The sequence below is a fragment of the Netta rufina genome (assembly GCF_964035555.1).
Source record: "Netta rufina genome assembly, chromosome: 6".
NCBI classification, from domain to species: domain Eukaryota; kingdom Metazoa; phylum Chordata; class Aves; order Anseriformes; family Anatidae; genus Netta; species Netta rufina.
This window is the reverse complement of record NC_140129.1, coordinates 13,823,822-13,842,623: the sequence shown is the minus strand read 5'-3', so window position 1 is coordinate 13,842,623 and position 18,802 is coordinate 13,823,822. Positions and strand designations below refer to the sequence as shown.

The window sequence follows — 18,802 nt, the reverse complement described above, 5'->3', positions numbered from 1 at the left end:
CTCCTCCATTAGAGAACGGCATGGTACTTTCTCAAGTGATTCACTCGAGCAGGAGTGGGCAAACATGCTTTCATCTTTTTTTCTGCTAATGTTTGTTGGCATAAAGTGCCAAGTGACCCAAGTGCATTTTGCAGGTGCTGAAAAATAGTGCTGGAAAATGTTTCTCTGTCTTTATGTGGCCGGTCAGAGACAGATTTGTCCTTCATGCAGCAAAATCCCTGAAAGTTCATATGGAGTGGATACGCTTTTGCGGTACTTTGGTCATACATCCCAGGAGCAGAGTGATGGCAAGGCTTTCTGCTCTCTTGCCCTACATTTATTTCAGAAAGCTGTGTGGCTCACAGTGCTTGTTCCAGCCCATCTCTCTGGCAGTGACAAGCATGCAGCAGGCCGGTGGCTGTGCAGCCACTGACACAGGTCACTCAGGCTGGGATGTCACCCAACTGCTGCGGCGCCAGCGAGGTCAGCTCCAGTTTTCTGGATGTGTTCTCCCTGCCAGTGTTCAGGAGCTGGGCTCTGAGTTCAAGTCTCTCTCTGTTTCAAGTTTTCAAGGTATTTTGGGTGCACTCTCAAGCACTCTCAGTGTCTCAGTTAGACACTGCTCTTCAGCCATTGCCGTGGGCGCTGAAGCAGCGGAGGGAGCAGGGCAAGCAAGAGGCAGGCTGCTGCTCAGAGCTTTGCCCATCAAATGCAGTGGGATAAGGTGTGGGGGAAGGAAGCGACAGACCCTCAGGCATGGCCTGCAGCAGGGGTAACCCTCCACATGCTGGCATCGAGCACCGGTTGCACGAGTAAGCGTGTTCGTCTCTCTGTTGAATGAATGCGAAGTGCAGCAACATCTGTCGTTGGCTTGTCTGCCTGACCTCGTGCTGCAGACGCTGCAGTCAGAGCAACCCAAGGGACCATGCCACGCTGTTGATCATGATGGGGAGAGGTCAGGGAAGGATCAGATCAGCTACATGGTTGGCTTTCAGTCTGTGCCGAGAGGCTTCAGGAGTCCAAGCTTCAAATGGGAAACTCCTGAGGGGGCTTCTCATCAGAGAGGATTGGAAATCACTGATTCCAGACCAAACCAGCCATGCCCGGGTATTTTTATCCATGGTCCTTTGCTGCTATCTGTATTCAGATCAAGCATCTCCTGAGATATCAAATGTACCAAATCTCCTCCCCGAGGACTGACAAAAAGCATGGCACAATTTTAAAAATGATATTAAAGAAAGTGAATCCCCTGCAGTCTCTCAGCCGCCTTCAAGTCTGCAGCTACCCAGATGTCACCTGTGCTTACTTCACTCACTGGGACTCAGGGCTATGCTTAAGGGCCTGTTTTGTTGCATTATGGAAAAAACAAGAGCCAGGCTTTCATTTTCTCATGGATATCCTCAAAACAAAATTGTCAGCGAGATCCTCGCTGAGGAGGAGTATTTATTGCTGGGGATGAAAAGAGGCAGGAAGGCCATGTCATGAGACCCCATCCCAAGATGAATTTTCAACACTTGTGGTTAGAAAACCCCCCACCTCAGGTGTGTTCACCGAGCAAATTCTCAGAATAAATGCAACTTCCCCTCCAATGTCATTACCGTGACTTCCGTTCCTCTAACTACTCTTTGATTTCTCCCATGTCAGCATTTGGCTTTCTGCTTTCTGTGGCTGTGGGTCTCCCACCAGCCGGCAGAGGCGGGTGGGGAAGGCATACTCCTGGCTGCACACACACAGGGTGCTGGTGTGAGACCCCAGTCCTGCAGCACCTCCTGGTCGCGTACCGGGAGCAGGCACGGGAGCCTGCTGAGCAGTGCCAAAGCCACCCAGCAGGAGGTGAGACGCTTGTTGCAAGTGGCCGCATGAAATAATATAACCGTGTCTTCTTCCTTGAACAGATGGCAGGAATTACCTGCAGCTGCAGAGCAGTGGAAGGAGGGAAGGCCAGCGTGCCCGGCTCGTCAGCCCCACCATCTATCTGCCCCGGAGCGCTGTCTGCATGGTGTTCCACTACCAGGCATGGGGCAGCAACGGGGTGATGCTGCGGGTCTGGCGGGAGGCCAGCCAGGAGCACAAGGCGCTGTGGGTCATCACGGAGGACCAAGGGGAGGAGTGGAGGGAAGGCCGCATCATCCTGCCCAGCTACGACATGGAGTACCGGGTAAGGGGGCACGGAGCACCGGGTAAGGTGCTCGGGGCAGGTGTGGAGCCAGGCAGCATCTCCAGCATCCTTATTGCAGCGGTGCAGAGCCAGGGCCCATTCATCATTAGGGAATGTGGCTGAGTGGGGCTGTTTGCATTGTGTTTCGTGGGTTACTATAGTAACTAAACGACACTGTTTGTTATTCAGACAGTGCCTGTCTTCTGCACAGACTCGGGCCTTTGTTCAGCCTGTTGCCTTTTATATTCCTCAAATCTCCCACTTTGCAAATATTTTTCCTTCTTCTTTTTTTTTTTTCTTTTTTTATTTTGATTCCATTCTGTGCATTTCCCCCTTTTCTGATGGCAGTCAGACAGCCAGACCAGAGGCAGGCATGCTGCACAGGGAGCAAGTCCAGCACGCAGCCCCTCTGCAGGCTGGGCATGGGAGAAAGGAGGGGAAATGGAGGCTGACGTGTGACCCCCCTGCTCGGATACCTCAGAGCAGCTCAGAGGGCTGGGTGCAGCACTGTGGGTCAGGATCAGGGCCCGATCCTGCAGTCAGGAGATCGGTGGGGGAGGTTCACAGGCAGCACCCCACAGAGAGGCAGCATCCTGGGGTGCCTGTGGTGCAGCTGGACCCCTCCAGGCAGTGCCTGTCTGCCAGGGAGCCTGGGCTGCTGCTGTCACTGATGAGTGAGCATCATCAGCACAGCACCCAGCTCTGTCAAACACGGACAGAAGCACGGGTCTCACGGGCTGGAGGCAGCACTTCCACAACCACCCCAGTGGGGAGCCTTGCTCCGGCCGGCTCCCAGCCCCGACCCAGGGAGGTGCAGCCCTCAGGCCACCCACTCCTCCAAAACGCTGCCTTCCACGGGGGTCAGTGCACTGTGCTTGGGACCAATGGCTCTGACATGCCCTGTGCACAGACACCTGGTTTTGAGGGGAGGTCTTGTCACAGGTAGGCACAAGTCTGGGTGGGGAGAGATCTGTTACATACATAGCCCCAGGAAATTATTTGCACCCTCAGCAGAAGGCAGGGAGATGTACAGCCAAAGCTTTGCACTGGGGCTGCGTGGCTCGTTTGCATGTGTTTGTCTGGCTTTTTAATAAAATACCAGTAAACACAATATGCCTACAGATAAGAATGATGGGCACTGGCTGACTACTTTGTACATTAAACATGAATATACAGGCATTAGCTAAATAACAGCATCATTATGTAAATAATGCAAGTCTCTCCACTCAGCAGTTCTTAGAGCTAACGACTCTATTTATTTTTGTAAATATATTTTGCCTGTGATTAAGCAGGAATAAATTGACCCTTCTGTAACATTTCAATACTTCTTATGTAACGTTGATGGGAACAGCACTTTACAGTTAATGTAGCTGTGAGTTTCCTGACCTTTCTTAACTTTTTCTGATCGTGGCCCGGTTGTGGGGCCTCTGTTAACACCACAGCCCAAATCTGCTGCTGCTGTAAGTCAGTGTTGTGCCACTCGCATCATTTGTGCAGAAGGGGAGGAGGTGGCCTCCAGTGCTGAACATCGATTCACTGAGCTTTCATTCCACGTGAAAGGCATTTAATTGAGCAAATTGCAAGCTGAGTGCTGCCAGGACAGGTAGCAATCTCCCTGCAAAGCCACCCCTGCAGAGCAGCTTTCCCCAGGACAGGAGTGGCAGAGGCAGGGGAAGGAAGCAGGACTGGCCTCAGTTCCCCGCAGGTGTGCAGGGAAGGCCAGGAGCAGATTTCCTGCCCTCTCCCTCGGGAGCTGGAGCCGCTCCCCGTGTCCCAGCTTGACGCTGACATTTCTGTCTCGATTTCCCACAGATAGTGTTTGAGGGATTTATACGGAGCGGCCACTCGGGAGAGCTTGCCCTGGATGACATCCGACTGGGCACCGACATCCCACTGGAGAACTGCATGGGTACGTGCGGGGAGCGCGGGCAGCTGGGGCTGGGCAGCCTGTGCTCACATCAGCCACCACTCCTGTGCCGTTAGTTACTGTCAGTTTCTGCATCTCAGCTGGGGTTTTCCTTGCCCCTGGAAGAAACGAGGGGGGAAATCAGTCCCTGGGGGACAGGAATCTCTGACTGTGTTGGTGTGACAGGCAGGAAGCACATTGCTGCTGTGCAAAGCTGAAAGAGCAGCTGAGGGTTACCAAAGACTGTTCTGTGTGATAAGGACATGCACCAAATTTAAAAGGAAAGTACTGGACAAAAGAAACCAGCTGTCAGTCAATATTACATGCTTAGAGGAGCTGATGAGTTCAAAAGGAGTCTTCTCTAATAAGAAATAAAATAGCAGAGGGGTTTTACAGCGATGCTAACAGAATAACAAAAGACATTCTTGTCCTAGAATTATTCACCATTCCCCAAACCAGGCCAAAAGCCAAGTAGGTTCACTCAGTGTGAAAGACAGAGAGGACTTTGAGAGGGAGAGAGGGAGGGAGAGAGGTGTTTTAGCAGTTTGGTGCTGGTGGAGCAGTTGCCCTGCCCTGTTCCTCTAGCTGACATATCCACACACACACTCCGATGGCTCTGCTCACCATCTAGTTTAGATGTGGACTTAGAGCCCTCCCAGCTGAGGATGGGACCAGCTGTGTTCAGTCAGTGGGATTCATGCCGAAAGCTGCCCACAGGAGGGACACCCTGCTCTTCTGCGTACCCTGGGGGAGGCAGGCCTCACTATGAAACCCCTGCAAACTCCACTGAGGGAGGGGAGTGTCCTGGTGCCCCCTACCCTCAGTGGGATGGGCGCTCCCTTCCAAGGTGTGTGTCTCGGGAAAAGAGGCACAGGACGACTTGTACCCGGGAAGGGCTGGGCACATCGCTTGCTGCCCTGGGCAGGCAGGTGATGGTGAAGATGGTGCAGGAGCCAGCATTAATAATAGAACAGAGGAGCAGGACTGCCCCGGAGACGCTCTTGAGCACCGTAGGTCCCAGTTCCTTTGATGCTTTGAACTCTGCTGGTCTCCTATCTGCCAAAGGAGCTAATGCTCCATATGTCAAATTCCCCGTATTAAGGTTTGACAGCAGTGTTTTAATCCCTTGCCTTCTATGGCATTAAAGAGAAGCAAGACTGATGATTAACACAAAGAGCATTTCCTATCTGGCTTCTTTTGAGTGCAGCAATTCACCTAGCTCGAGTGTTATTGTATCTCATGATATTGGGCCTCATGAATGTAAAGCTTAATATTTCAAAACAAATGCATTAATAAATTATAAAGTTTCAAGCATTCCCTGTCCTAAAAATAACACCAAACTGCTACATTAAATTATTTCTCCCATTCTAGGAAGTTAAACGGGAATCTTAAAACCAATAAGGATAGTTTGTTTCAGATCATTTCTAACAAAGAGCTTCCACTGCAAACTTTAACATAAATCATGGGTCATTTCCGATGTCACCAAAATAATAATGAAGCAGTAGAGATACATCGCTGCTCTCTCTGTCACAGCCATGAGAATAACTGACTCCAGCACAGGCTACTGTTTTTCAGATGTAACCCTGGGAAGTAATCTGATTCCTTTTTAGCGTGAAAGAACTTTAATAAGTCACAATAATTTTTTCCTTTGACAAAAGTGTCCTTCTCATTCTGATCTTGAGTGATGATTTCATAGCACTCAGCAGAGCCAGAGTCTGCTTATGTGACTCACAGGCATAATGCAGAAGTAATCTAAAAATAATCAGAAGTCTATTACTTCTGTGAGAAAGTAATCAGTAATAAGCACTGATTATTGCTTTTCAGATCCAGTAATTTGTAATAGATTACTTGTTCAAAGTATCTTGGAAAAAGAAGAAATCACTTCCTTTGTTTATTGGTACTGTGAGATGGAGAGGAACATGGCATGGGTACTCAGAAATGACACAGTTCCCATGTGAATAATGATGCCAGAGTCGAGACAGAAACCAAACTGTTCTTGGAAATTTTAGGGGGATTCAGAGTTTCATTATTGGGCCAGATTGTCTTCAGATGACTCAGGCGAACCAGCTGAATCCAAATGACCCTCAACCTAACACACTTTTTTGTCTGAAGTCTGTGTCCAAGTCAAAGCTTTCTGCACCCGGTCAGTTCTTGCCCAGGACAGGGTTTCTCCCCAGTGTGGGGCTGGCTAGCACCCCGCACTGCTCCCAAGTCTGTGGGGCACAGCCACACACCTCCTCTTTTTGGATGCTGCAAATCAGTGGAGATGTGAACTGTGGCCTTGCCTGTAATATCTCCCTCTCTAATTCTAAATTTTTGTTTTCTTTTGCAGAACCCATCACAGCTTTCCCAGGTGAGAACTTCTACTTTCCAGGTAAAATTGCACTTCTCTTTGTGGTTTCATTCTGCTGGCATGGGCTTTTAAATCAAAGGAAAGTTAAGTGCTTGCTTGTACAATAAGCAAATGTTCTAAGCAGTGAAATGGCAGGCGTGTGCTAAACCTCTTCTGGTGCTACAGCAGGGGGTGGAACCCTCTGGCTCTTGCTGGGTGACAGGGAGCAGGCAAACAGACAAGTCCCACTGTCCTGGGGCTGAGCAATGTCACGAAACCTGCCATCAGGGGTACCTGGCCTCCTGAAGAGCAGCAAAGCCCAAAATGTGAAGGCAGAGGAGTAAAGGAAAGTTATCAACTTAGTTAAACAAAAATAGTAGCCAATTAAAAGTGAAATGAGGTGGCAGTGACTTACACATGTGTGGAGGAAGGCTGTTCTCTAGTTCCTGGATGCCCTGGCAGTGGTGATGTTTGAGCTGCTGGTGAAGGATGGTGGGGTCGGCCTGCTTGGAAGGGGAAGGGAATTGGGAGGTGGAAGTGGGAGAGCAAATTGCTGTGAGGAGCTCTGAAGGTGACAGTCAATAAAAGGAAAACAAGGTGAAATGGTGCATTTAATAGCTTAATTCTAGCCTGAAGGATAGAAACTGGCATTTCTCTGATCCAACCTACAGAGTAAGATAAAAGGTGGGTAATTCAGAAAAAATGCTTCACTGTTTGAGCAGTGGGGATGCTGTTTGTCTTGCTCTGGGGTGGGAAAAGCTGTCTACTTTGAGGGAAAGATCAGTTTAGTCTCTTTCCATTTAGTCTCTGTGGGGTTTTTTCCCCCGTTTTGGTTCCTGGATTTTGTTTTCCTTCCTGCCCCTTCACAAATGCATCCGGGGATGGGCTGTGATGAAGAGCAACCTTGGGGCTGCCCTGAACTCTGAACATTGCATTGCCACTTTGGTCAGCGTGCCCTTTGCTTTCACTGGTCACGGCATCCTCACTCGTTCTGTCCCCTGCTCTGCTGATGGTCTATGCAACATGTCTGGGCTCTGCCCTACAAGCACCTGCATTTCTGTATGGGGGAAGGCTGCGTCGGGCGGGTGTGCGTGCTGGGAGCTGTGGCAGTAGCAGGAAAGCAGGCACCAAGTAATGGAAAGTAGGCACTGAGACCCATGGCAAGGGAGCAGCTCCCTCCCTGGGGCACTGCCAGCGGGGGCACACACACGGGGCTGTGCAGGGCCTGCCTGGGATGGAGTTCCCTTTCCCTGCAGCATCCCACAGCGTGCTGTGCTCTGCTCTCACAGCTACAACAGCCCTGGTGTCACACTGGTGCTGTGCCTGTTGCTGAGCAGTGCTGGCACAGCACCAGGACCCCTCCAAAACCCCACAGCCAGCAGGCTGGGGGTGGGCAAGAGCTGGGGAGGGAACCTCACTGGGGCAGCCGACCTAAAGCAACCAGAGGGATATTTCGTACCGTATGGTGTCACACCCAGCAATAAGAGGTGGGGAAGGGGAAGGAGGGAGGGGGGCTCTCGGTATGAAAACGTCTGTCCTCCCAAACAACCACTCTGTGTATTCAGGTCCTGCTTCCCAGGACGTGGCTGAACATCTCTCGTTGATGGGAAGTAGAGAATTTCTTTTTTTCTCTCTCTGTGCTTCCGCATGGCCTTTGCTTGTTTTTTTCCCTCTTCCTTTTCTCTTTAATTAAATCATCCTTACCTCAACCTGTGAGCCTTTTTTTCCTTCCAGCGTACTTTCTTCTCCCCTTCTTCTTCTTCTGAGGGGGAGTGAGAGCGTGGTTGTGGTGGAGTTCAGCTGCCCGGCAGGGTAAAAACACCACAGTCCTTTTATTCTGTGTGTTACACTCATAATAACTAGGAATTTGGGCTTGCTCTTTGTTAGGCTGCTTATTTATCCTGCTGCTCAGGCTTGTGGTGTTACTGAAAATCTGCTGCAATGTTCTCAGCTAGAAGCCAAAGCCTCGCAACCATTCCACACTCAAACCACCTCTCCCTGTTCTCCTGGGCCTGGTCTGGGACCTATTTTGCAGACAGCATCCTCACCTTTTGGGGCTTGTGATGTGCGTCATCTTCAGTTTGAACCTCCTCCTGTGTCCTGACATGGAGTCTGCCCCAGAGTCCTGCCAACACGTGTTCCTTGGCAGGAGTAGATAGGACAGAGGGATGGAATGAGCAGGGAAAAAGAAAAATGCAGAGGGAAAAGATGAAAATGAACGATGAAGATTGGAGAAAGCATGATAGATACGAATGAGGTGAAGAAAGACACAGATGCCCAATAGACAGAGAGGACAAAAGGAGGGGAAGAAATCCCTGGCTGTAGGAAAAAAGGAGCTTGAGAGGAAAGCCGGCAAAGGAAGTATTGAGATGGTTCTGTAGCCCCCGCTCCTACAATTACATGTTGAGCTGAAAAAGTCAGGTGCCATTAAAAATAACAAATCCTTGCTCTTGTGGCTCAGGAGCAAAGCTGAAAACATGTACCTTGCAGGCTCCGGGATCACAAAGCAAATAATAAGAGAATTGTGTGGGAGGAATATCTTCCAGCTAGTGGGTCGGGATCTTAGAAGACCAGTCAAGTGTGCTTAAACTGCGCTCCATTTGAGAGTTGATGCATCTCACCCTGAAAGGAAAGGCATAACAAGTGGCTGGCAGCAAGGAGTCAGATAAATAGCAGGCTAAAAATGAGAGACATCTTCCAGGAAGCGTGGAGACAAACCGCAGGGAGAACGCACTTTTGGGACTGGTGATTCTCCCACACGGGGTGTCCCGGAGTCAGGGCAGGGATATCTCCATGGAGAAATGGCAGGTAGCAATTAGGGGGTTGGAGCCAACACCGGTTCTGATTAGATGAGTTTAACACTTGCTTTCATCTGTGCCGTCTGTACAAATTCCAGCTGTGGTGCTTGTCTGCAGCGGTTTATGTCAGTGATTTTGGGAGAGGAACACGAGCTGTGACACGGCAGTGGCTGAGCAGGGCAGGCTGCTCTAGGAGGCTCTCTGGAGAAGATTTTCTGCATGTTTCCCAGGGTGAATTTTGCTGCTGCTTGTTTTGGGCTTTCACATCTGTTGCACAGCTCAGAAATCACCACCCGTAGTCCTCAGTGCCGGGAAGAGGAGGGGTGGCCCTGGCCAGGCTGGAGGTGTGAGCACAGCAGCACACCCACGTAAAACCCTCCAGACTGCAGGGATATTCAGCTGGGTTTCCCCTGACCTGTGTCGCAAGTCGTGCCTTCATCAGAGCACCCACCGAGCGGCCAGGAACAGAGAGAGGCATTGCTTTGGTAAGACGAGAGCCCCAGCGAGTGGATGAGGAAGGGCAAGTGTGTGTGTGGCGGAAGGCAAAGGGGAGTGGAAGAATTATTAAGTTACGAAGATGGATTTTTTTTTTCCATCTCCCTGAGCAGAGAACTTTTCCACAGATATAAAAGAAAACTTCCAGCAAGCAGCAGAGCCAGTAAAAACAGAGCAGATAACATCAGCTCTGCGCTGAGTGGACTGGCAGCTATATTTAGTGGCTGACAGCGTAAAGAACAATCGTTAATGTTGGGAATTGGCTTTGTTAAGAGCTGGAGACAAGCGAGTGTGATTCCTTAATGAGTGCAGTTGCTAAATGAACTCTCCAGACGCTGCTATCTCCCCAGCAGGGCCGTGAGGTGCGGAAGCGGGGGCTAAGGCCATGTCCAGCTGCCTTGGTGACCGCAGCACCCCTCGGGCTTGCTCCCAGCGCAGCACTGGGACATCAGGAGCAGGTCAGAGAGGACCAGAGGTCATCCCAGGCTGGCAGCAGCCTCCAGAGTCCCCGCAGGATCCTTCCCACAAGTGGGATCATCCGGGTGCACCACGCTGCCTCGGGAAGGGTCGGGGGCACAGACTGCGTACCACGGCACGTCTCCCCTCGTGCCCCCAGCTGGAGCACACCAGCCGTGTGGGAGGTCATGCTCTGCAGCTCTCTCACTGCAGGAAGGTGCGATGTAAGCGCAGGCTGTCACCAAGTGTAAACACGAGCGGCCCCTGCTCCAAGAGTGAACCCGCGGTGCTCCCCCCACCCCGGCGCTGTCAGGCTCCGGCAAGGTGTCGCTGAGCCAGCAGGGATGGTGGTGAGACGTGCACCGACCCGCTGGGGCTGCGTCTGCAGCGGGACACAGCCGCGGGTTGGCAGTGACACTCGGGCTCTGTCCCACGCGCTGGCCCCGACCCTGTCAGGGGCATCCCACACGGCCCCATGCAGTCAGGTGAGGGGGCAGCAGGATGCTCAGAGGGGCTGTGGGGACATGGTGCCTGCGTGCTCCTGTGCTGGGGCAGCAGGCAGAGGGACAGGAGGAGGTGGGGGGCTGCTGCCTCCACCCATCAGCCCACCCATCAGCCAGCACAGCCTGGCCCCCAACACAGCAGGGATAGGGGAGGCTGAGGTGAGACGGGGTGAGGGTGGCGCAGGCTTCTCATGAGACATCCGAATTTCTTGCCTGCAATGACAAATATGTGGGTGGTTCCCAGCCTCCTGCTTTTACAAAGCAGGATTTGTCTTGTCCATGTGGTTTTTCTTTGTTTTGGTTAGGGGTTTTCTTTGGTGGTTTTGTTTACTGGTTTTTTTTTAGTGGTGTTTTAGCTACACATCTGGGTGCAGTTTTTGTTCTGATTTTCACTCCCTGTGCCCAGGTTTTGGGGAGATGGGGAGTGGAGGAAAGCCTTTTGACTAGCTGAGGAAGCATTATTTTGCCTGATCTCGTCAGCTAGCAACAGCAGAAAAGCCATCATCGTCCCGACTGTGCAGCCAGTGGCTGTATAGGGAGGGCAGTCAGATGCCCTTGCTGCTTTCCAAGCCGGGTCCATCCTGCACCATTTTGTTCTTTCCCTTTGCCATCTTCTGAGCCTGCTGAGGAAGCCTGTGCCCTGCGGCAGAGCAAGCCCGAGCCCCTCAGAAAGCTTCCCCGGGGGCCCCATTCCCCGTGAAGCAGCGGTAGATGAACGCGGTGCAGAGGTGCGCCTCTCCCGAGGTCCTCACGGCTCGCCCCCGCGCACGGAGCTGGGGAGGTCTGGGCAGTGCGTGCAGCAGGATTAGCGCCCGGCCGCTCTCCAGCCGTGGGCGGTGTGAGCACAAACACCAGCGCTCCCCTCCCCGCGCCTGCCCGGGCCGTGCATGCTGCTGTGGGCTGGCAGCGAGGCCCCACACGTCTGAGCACCAGATGTGCACTGCCGGCCCGTCCCGGCACGACCCGGGCAGCAGCAGCAGCAGCAGCAGTGGCGTGTCCCGGCCTCCCGGCACGCTGCGGGTGCAGGAGGGGCTCACCCTGCCTGGGCTGAGCCCGGGCGCTGTGTCCCCCCGCGCCCTGGAGGCAGCTGCTTTCCCAGCCCTGGCCGGGCGGGTTGTGTTTGCCTGCTTGAGTTTGGTGTCCTGGCTTGCTTGAGCTGCCGAGAGCGTGAGCTGCTCGTGTGGAATGTCGCAGCCCACGCCGTCGCAGGATGTCAGCATGCATCATCGTGCATCATCGTCCCCATCCTTCCCTGCTTTACAAAATTGTAATTAAATGTGAGGCTGTGGACGGGGCACCTAGTGAGAAGCGAGAGCAGGTCTGTGTGCCGAGCACGTTCAGAAAGAGATCTTCCTCCCTGTCTTTGCCATAAGAATAACAAATGTTTCTCCCTGTAATTTCTTTCCCAGTCTCCTGCAGTAACTTCCTTGGCCATCTGAGATTACGCTCTTCCTCCAATTAGGAACGTGATGAGTTTTGTCACTGCTTGACAACATCTGCCATGCGGAGACAAAACCAGGCGGCTGATCTGGGGAAGGCTAAAAAAAAGAGGGAAAAAAACATTTGTTGATGCCAGAAATAACAGTAATAATAGCGTGCATATGGAATTTGCATTGTGAGCCAGGCAGGCTGATTAATTAAAAGGGAAGAAAAGGCGCTTTGACACGCGGCTTGGCAAACACCAGGCTGCACTCCCCGCTGGAGCACGCCCCGCACCCGGAGGTGGCCCCGGGACCTGGTGTTGCTCGGCGCTGTACTCTTGCAAGCATGTGTGTTTCTGTTTGTGCGTCTGCATGCCTCCCACCTAGCAACCCTGTTCTGTGTCTCCTCCCCAGGGGCAACCCTCCTGCCAGGGACCGAGCCCACAGTGGACACGGTGTCAGTGCAGCCCATCCCAGCCTACTGGTATTACGTTATTGCCGCCGGAGGTGCTGTTGTGGTGCTGGTCTCCGTCGCGCTGGCCCTTGTGCTCCACTACCACCGGTTCCGCTATGCGGCCAAGAAGAGCGATCACTCCATCACCTACAAAACCTCCCACTATGCCAACGGGGCCCCCGTGGCCGTGGAGCCCACCCTAACCATAAAACTAGAGCAAGACCCCAGCTCGCGCTGCTGAGAGCCGAACAGGAACGAGAGCGCAAACAAAACACAAAACAGACAGACAGACAGAAACTAAGACTTCAAATACGTTGCCTCAGTTTTGCACTTTTTTCCTTACCTAGCATACGTGTGAACTCTTAGACATCTCTGTCCCTTCTCCGTCCCCCAGCCCTCCCCGAATCTTTTACAAACTTTAAACTAATGCTGCATCTTGGATCGCCAGAAGAGACACACCGCCCCTTCACTTCACAAGTGAACGCTCCCTTTCGATTCCTTTTTGAGGACTGTTGGGGTGTCGGGTGGGGTTTTTTGTTTTGTTTTGTTTGTTTGGGGAGTATTTTTTTGTTGGTAGCCTTGTTTGGTTTGTTTTTTTTTTCCTCCTCCCAGTAGGCAACCTGCAAGGAGACTTGATGGTGAGCCTGGAAGTGTGTGTGCGGCTTGTGCGCGCGTGTGCTCGGTCTGGGTGTGTGTGAGTGTGCATGGGAGTGCGTGCATCTGCCTGACTGACTGAATGTATATTTAGAAACAGCCCCTTTTTAATTTGCTTGTTATTGCTTCTACTTGCACAGGGAATGCTTTTTTTCTTTTTTAAAAAAAAATATTTTATTTTTTATCCCCCCCCTTCCCGCCTCCCCTTGGAAGGACTGGGACAAATTTATGGTTAAAACCCTGATTTGTTTACTTGGGGAAGAGAGCAATGCTTTTTTGTTGCCTTATGTAGCTTTGGCTGGGTTTCTTGTTTGATAGCATTAATGTCTCGGGTGCAAAATCAGAAGAGAAGGCCAGGCTGGACAGTAGGAATGTCCACCTCAGATGGCTAGAAGAATCCAGAGAGGTTCATAGACGTCCGAACAGTAAGATCTCTCCATCTTATTCTTTCTGCAGCCAACGTGATAACACAGCCATTGTTGGGAAGCGGGGGATGACCCTCCTCTTCCCCCACCCACAAGTGAATCTATTTAAAGTTGCCTTATATCAGAGAAGCTCATATTGAATGTTTAGTTTGTATCTGTTAAAGCCAGCCTTAGGGTAACACATAGACTTCAGCAGGTCTAAGGTGGATGCTAAATACTGTAGTTTCTTGAGAGTTGGAGGCTTATTTATTTTGTAAGTATCCTCGCTCTGGGTGCTGACGGTTTTGCTTTTACACGGGGAAGGGGGAGAGAGCTCCTCCTTGTCTTTCTGCTAGAATCGTTGAAGGGACGAGTATAATTCCCCTTTCTGGGTTTTGGCTTTGTTTTCTTCCTCTGCCCAATTCATAGCTGCTGAATCATAAAAACTGCCAGTTGACATTTTCTAGAATGTCAATTAGTTTCGCATCTGCTAATGTTCTGCTTCTTAAAGCGTCGGTAACACCTAGCGAGCAAAGCCTAGCGGGTGCACTGGGGGGGCCGGCCATCGCCACTGCCTTGGTGTGCCCCGACTGTCGAACGGTCCAGCGAACTGTTGTGGAAATGCCTTATGTAAATTACTGAACAATGACATGCAAAAGTGGTTCAAATCGTTAACCTTAATCCGTTTGCAGGCAAAAAAAAATGTACCTCCAGTGAGCGAGGTTCTCCCTCTTGTTGGTGTTCCTTTGTGGTGAGCGATCACGTCTCCTCCCCCTCCTAAACTTGCCAGCACTCCCCACGCCTCCCCTGCCCGTGAATATTGCATAAAGCGAATCCCAGCACGCAGCTCCCTCACTGCCCCTGCAGTCTTGAGCTTCCTCTTGGTCTGGGGAAGACGTGGAGACACTAAGGGTGCTGCTGTGTGTCCGTAGCATCGGCCCTCTTGTGGCGGAGCCCTGTCCCCAGGGGATCTCTGCCGAAGGGGGTGTCACGCTCCCCTCTCAGCCCACGCAGCCCGCGTGAGCCCCTCGTGCTGCTTACCGGGTGGGTTTCAGCAGGACCCCTCATCTGCCCAGGGCCACTTGGGCCAGCGGGTGCTCCCTGAAGCGCGCAGGAGCCGTGACAGGTGGCAGGGGCACCGTGCCTGTCCCCACAGAGCTGGCAGAGCCCTGGGGAGCACTGCCACCCAGCTCCCCACGACAGGGCACACCAGTCCCGGCCCTTCCCCGTGAGTCCCATCTCCCTCGGCGAGACCGTCCCCTCGCTCAGAGCAGGTCACCCCGTGGACTTTAGCAAGTGTGCCTCGGCGTGTCAGAGGAGAGTGTGGCACCCTGTCTCTAAAACTGAAATCACCAAAGACAAAACAGGTCACTTCAAGGTTTTTACTCCCAGTTCTCCCCCGCTCCTAGAGCCGTGACATCCCCAGCGTTGCCCAGTTGCCTGTGTGTGAAAAATATCTTGTGGAAATTTGAAACTCTTTGAAGATGTATTGTGTGGAATGTAATAAAATGATGATATTTTTATACAAATATCTGGGGTTTTTCTTCCTTCTTCTTTCTTTGCTAACGAGAATGCTGTTGGTGGGAACAAAACGGTGCTGCAGAAGTGATTTCTGAGATTTTATGTGATTTTCTGTCAGAGCTTCAGGGCCGCTTCCTTTTGCCGAGTGACGCCCCCGTTGCTGCAGGGCACGGGCCCGCGGCTCCTGGCAGCGCAGCTGCTGCCTGCCCGCCAGCTCGCTGCACTCAGGGCCGGGCCATTAGCAGCGGCTTTTAGATCCATTACGTTTGTAACAGTCCTTGGTGGGAGTTTTGGGCGGCTGGCCTGACGCTTAGGATCGTCTGGGGATTTCACTAGCGTTGCTTAAGTGCTAAATAGCTCGATGTGACTGTGCAGCTTCTCTCGGCCGGGGCCCCTGGAGACAGGGCATCCCGGGGCAGCTGCGCTGCCGGCTCAGCCCCCGAGCACCACAAATGATGGGTAAGCTGTCACCAAAACTAGTGGTGGTGATTGCAATGCGTTCCTCTTCTGTAAAATCCTTTCTGTGCCTCTACATTTGGTTGGCAGTGTCATGGTGCACAGGTTTGGAAGGAAGCGTGCATCATCCCCTGCCTGCCCTCCAGCCCCGTCCTCAGCCCGTTAAAGAAACCTCTGCTGCAGCACTGCTCCTTCCCATCTTGAGGAGCACCTTCTGCCCCTTCAGAGGAGGCAGCAGCATCATGTTTCATGTGAAATCTGTTTTGCTGCCAGTTTGAGAGTTTATTCTTTCCCTCCTACATTTGTTTTCCTTCTCTCCTACTCTTTACCCTGGCACTGAGCTTAGCTGTGCAGTGAAACTTTGTGGCTTTACTCGGAATTCAGGCCATCAGCAAAAAAATAATTCAGCTGTGATCCCTCGCTTTGGCTGTTCAAACACAAGCAAACCTGAGGACCCATGCCATTGGGGTGGGGGGTGTAGAGGGACTAGGTTTGGGGTTTTTTCTTCTCTAATTGTACAGCAAAGCCCGTGCACTTGTAATTTGCATTTTGTACACTTCAGTGACTGTCCAAGCAAAATTCAAAACAAATATGCGCATGCGAAAAGCAGGGAGGGAGAGAGTGGCTGATGGCTTCCCAACAAGGAGGAAAAAAAATCTGTTAAGTAAACAGAAGAAAAGGGAGGAATCATTCCGGGTTTAATTATTCCTTCTGCGCACCACAGCCAGATTGACCGGGGAGCTGGGTGCTGCTCAGACTGCAGTACATCACGGAAAGAAAAGCAGCTAAAATTAGCACGTTTTGTTTAGAAAAATTAAATGCAACTTCATGTGGCTGGGATGCAAGCTCCTCTGCAGGCAGCTTTGGGCGTGTAGAGGTCTGGGCAGGCATTGGCAAGGTGACGCGTGGCGCAGGGCTGCTTCCCCTGTCTTCATCTGCCCAGCCGTGCTTCCCCACCTTCTCTGGGCATGGGAAGCCTGAGGGCAGCGAGGGGCATCTCGGAGCCCCCACAGTGTAGATCTGAGCGTTTTTACTGTGCTGCAGAGGGCCGTGGGTCGAGGAGGAGAGGGTTCTTGTTTGCTTTCCTCAATGCTGAGCTCTAGCCAAAGCACGCTTTTAATTTGAAATTTGGCAGGGAGTTTTGCAAACCCAAAAACGTTCTCTGTTTCTGGAGGGGTGGGGGAGAGAGAAGTGAGGCAGATTTTCAGCTGGAGATGGAGCGGATGGATCTGAAGAGCAGTTCCTGCCCGAGTGCCGGCGCTGCTGCGAGAAGCGCGCTGCCGCCCTCCCTGCGCTGCCGAGAGCAGCCGAGTCACAGCGAGGCCCTGGTGGCTGCCCTGCTGTGTCAAAACAAAGCAATGTGTGTTGGAATCGCACTGCTGCCGTGGGGAGAGAAGGGCTGGAAGTGAGCAGAGGGAGAGGAGCGAGGGTGAAGCTCAGGCTCTGTCCACCTGGGCTGGTAGCAGTAGCTTCTGGCTGCGTGGTGGTGGACAGGGCCCTGCCCTAGGATGCAGGGACCTGGCAGGAGGCAGCACTTGGTGGAGAAAGAAACAGTAATTTTTTTCCTAATGGTGGTCATTTGCCTTGGAGGAATGCATCTAAGCTCTTTAAATTGGGACCTTGTGTCCTTGCCCACCTTGCCTGGTGGGAGGCCGCAGACCTCCTCTGCTGGTGTGCCCGTGGCCTGCCCTGGCATCGTGCTGAGCACAGCAGCTGAGCTCCTAACACACCTTGCCCCGTCCCCCTGCCACTGCCGCTGTTTTCCAAGAGCTGTACATTAAAGCTCCCTAATCTCTGCAAATACTAATTCTCTCCTCTCTCCCCACGTGAGCTTATAGCACTGTGGTACTTAGGGCGCTCCTTGTCTTTGATTAGAATCTCATCTTTCATTTTTCAGGTCCCATAAATTAGCCTGTTAGCTGGCAGTGCTCTCAGATCCAATATATAACAGCCTTTTCTCAGCATCCGGCTGTTGCCAGCGACATCGCTAACATCATCTTTTCGGCATGAAGGGCTAGGTGCCCAGCCAGCCTTCAGCACGTGCCTTTCGCTCAGGAGAAAGCTCTCCTCAAGTTAAATATGAATCCCCTTAACTTTCTTGCCTTTCTCTGGTGTGTTTTTTATTTTCATTTTATTTATTCCTCTACATTTAAAATGCAAAGTGAATTATGCCAGAAACTTGCCCTATAAGACGGTCGCTCTCCACAGCCCAGGGAAATACTTTTCCCATTCAGCCCAGCAGTTTGCAGGGCTTTTCTAGGGACTGCTTTCGGGGGAGGCAGCTTTCATGGCCTGCCGCTTGTGACAATATTGCTGAGATTTGTCACAAAGGAGCCCAATTAATGACAAATACCAAGCTATTTTCTGTGACAGGATATCATCTCCACTAGGAACTGTGCTGCGACCACCGGCTTCAATTCCCACAGACAGCCACGCAGCCAGATCTGATTTTGTTAATGACTCAAGAAACCCCAGGATGGAAAAAGATCAGCCGAGTTATTTTTTTTCCAGGGGCAGTGCAGAGCCCTGCGTGACACAACACGCAACCCAATAGCAATAACGTGGCATGCAGCAAATGGAAGAATAAGGGTCTACCACCAGCCTGAGGAGAAAGGAGAAAAGGCGAGGGGGAAGAGATCTTTTAAGCAGAAATTGGAGTCATATTAGCATAGGGAATTGAGAAAATTGCTAGGAGAGCAAATAGATTTGGGGCTGGGCTTTTTGTATAAGCATTCTCTTTTTTCAAGTTTTCCCAGTGCTCTTTTCTTTCAGGCTTGAAGAATTGGTGTTCTTTCCTTGATTAACTGATACTTTGTTTTTTCTGGCCTTTCCCTCAACACTACCCTGGGAAATAAAAAAGCACCAAATTGCTAGAGTGTTCTCAGACGAAATTTAGAGGAACTAGAATATGGAAAGGCAAAACACTTCCCACTGCTGCTCCCCTGTACGTGGGGTCCCCTGGCAGACAGCGGTCCAATTTCTGCCTCTGCTGATGTTGACAGGGCCGTGCGGGTGGCGCAGTGGGATGGCAAAATGTCACGGCTTGTCCTCCGGCTGAGGACCTGCGAGGCAGGCGGCTTTGTGTGTGAACTGCTTTGCAAGTTATTTTCCACATGTTCGGCTCTAAATGTTTGCAAGAGACCCTCAGGCAGTTCTCCCAGCCCTAAGATGTTGCCATCTGGGCCTGTCAGTTCTGGAAGTGTTGAGACATCACGTGAAGTGGCTGCTAAAGTGAGGGCTCACAGAACCTGCGTTGTGCACCTAT

At 51.9% G+C, this 18,802-nt stretch overlaps 1 protein-coding gene across 5 annotated transcripts in view; it reads left to right on the top strand.

The window, feature by feature from the left end:
- The window catches only part of NRP2 (neuropilin 2), an 84,238-nt gene that overhangs the window by 59,503 nt on the left and 5,933 nt on the right, over window positions 1-18,802 (top strand). For 2 of the 5 annotated variants that reach the window (XM_084289260.1, XM_084289259.1), the window contains exons 13-15: window positions 1,875-2,137; window positions 3,950-4,046; window positions 6,376-6,396. In XM_084289260.1, the coding sequence (XP_084145386.1) occupies window positions 1,875-2,137; window positions 3,950-4,046; window positions 6,376-6,396 (381 nt within the window). Of the gene's footprint in view, window positions 1-1,874; window positions 2,138-3,949; window positions 4,047-6,375; window positions 6,418-7,940; window positions 12,439-12,462; window positions 15,257-18,802 lie in introns of those variants that run through there. The other 3 variants (XM_084289261.1, XM_084289262.1, XM_084289263.1) reach the window with 3 other exon arrangements.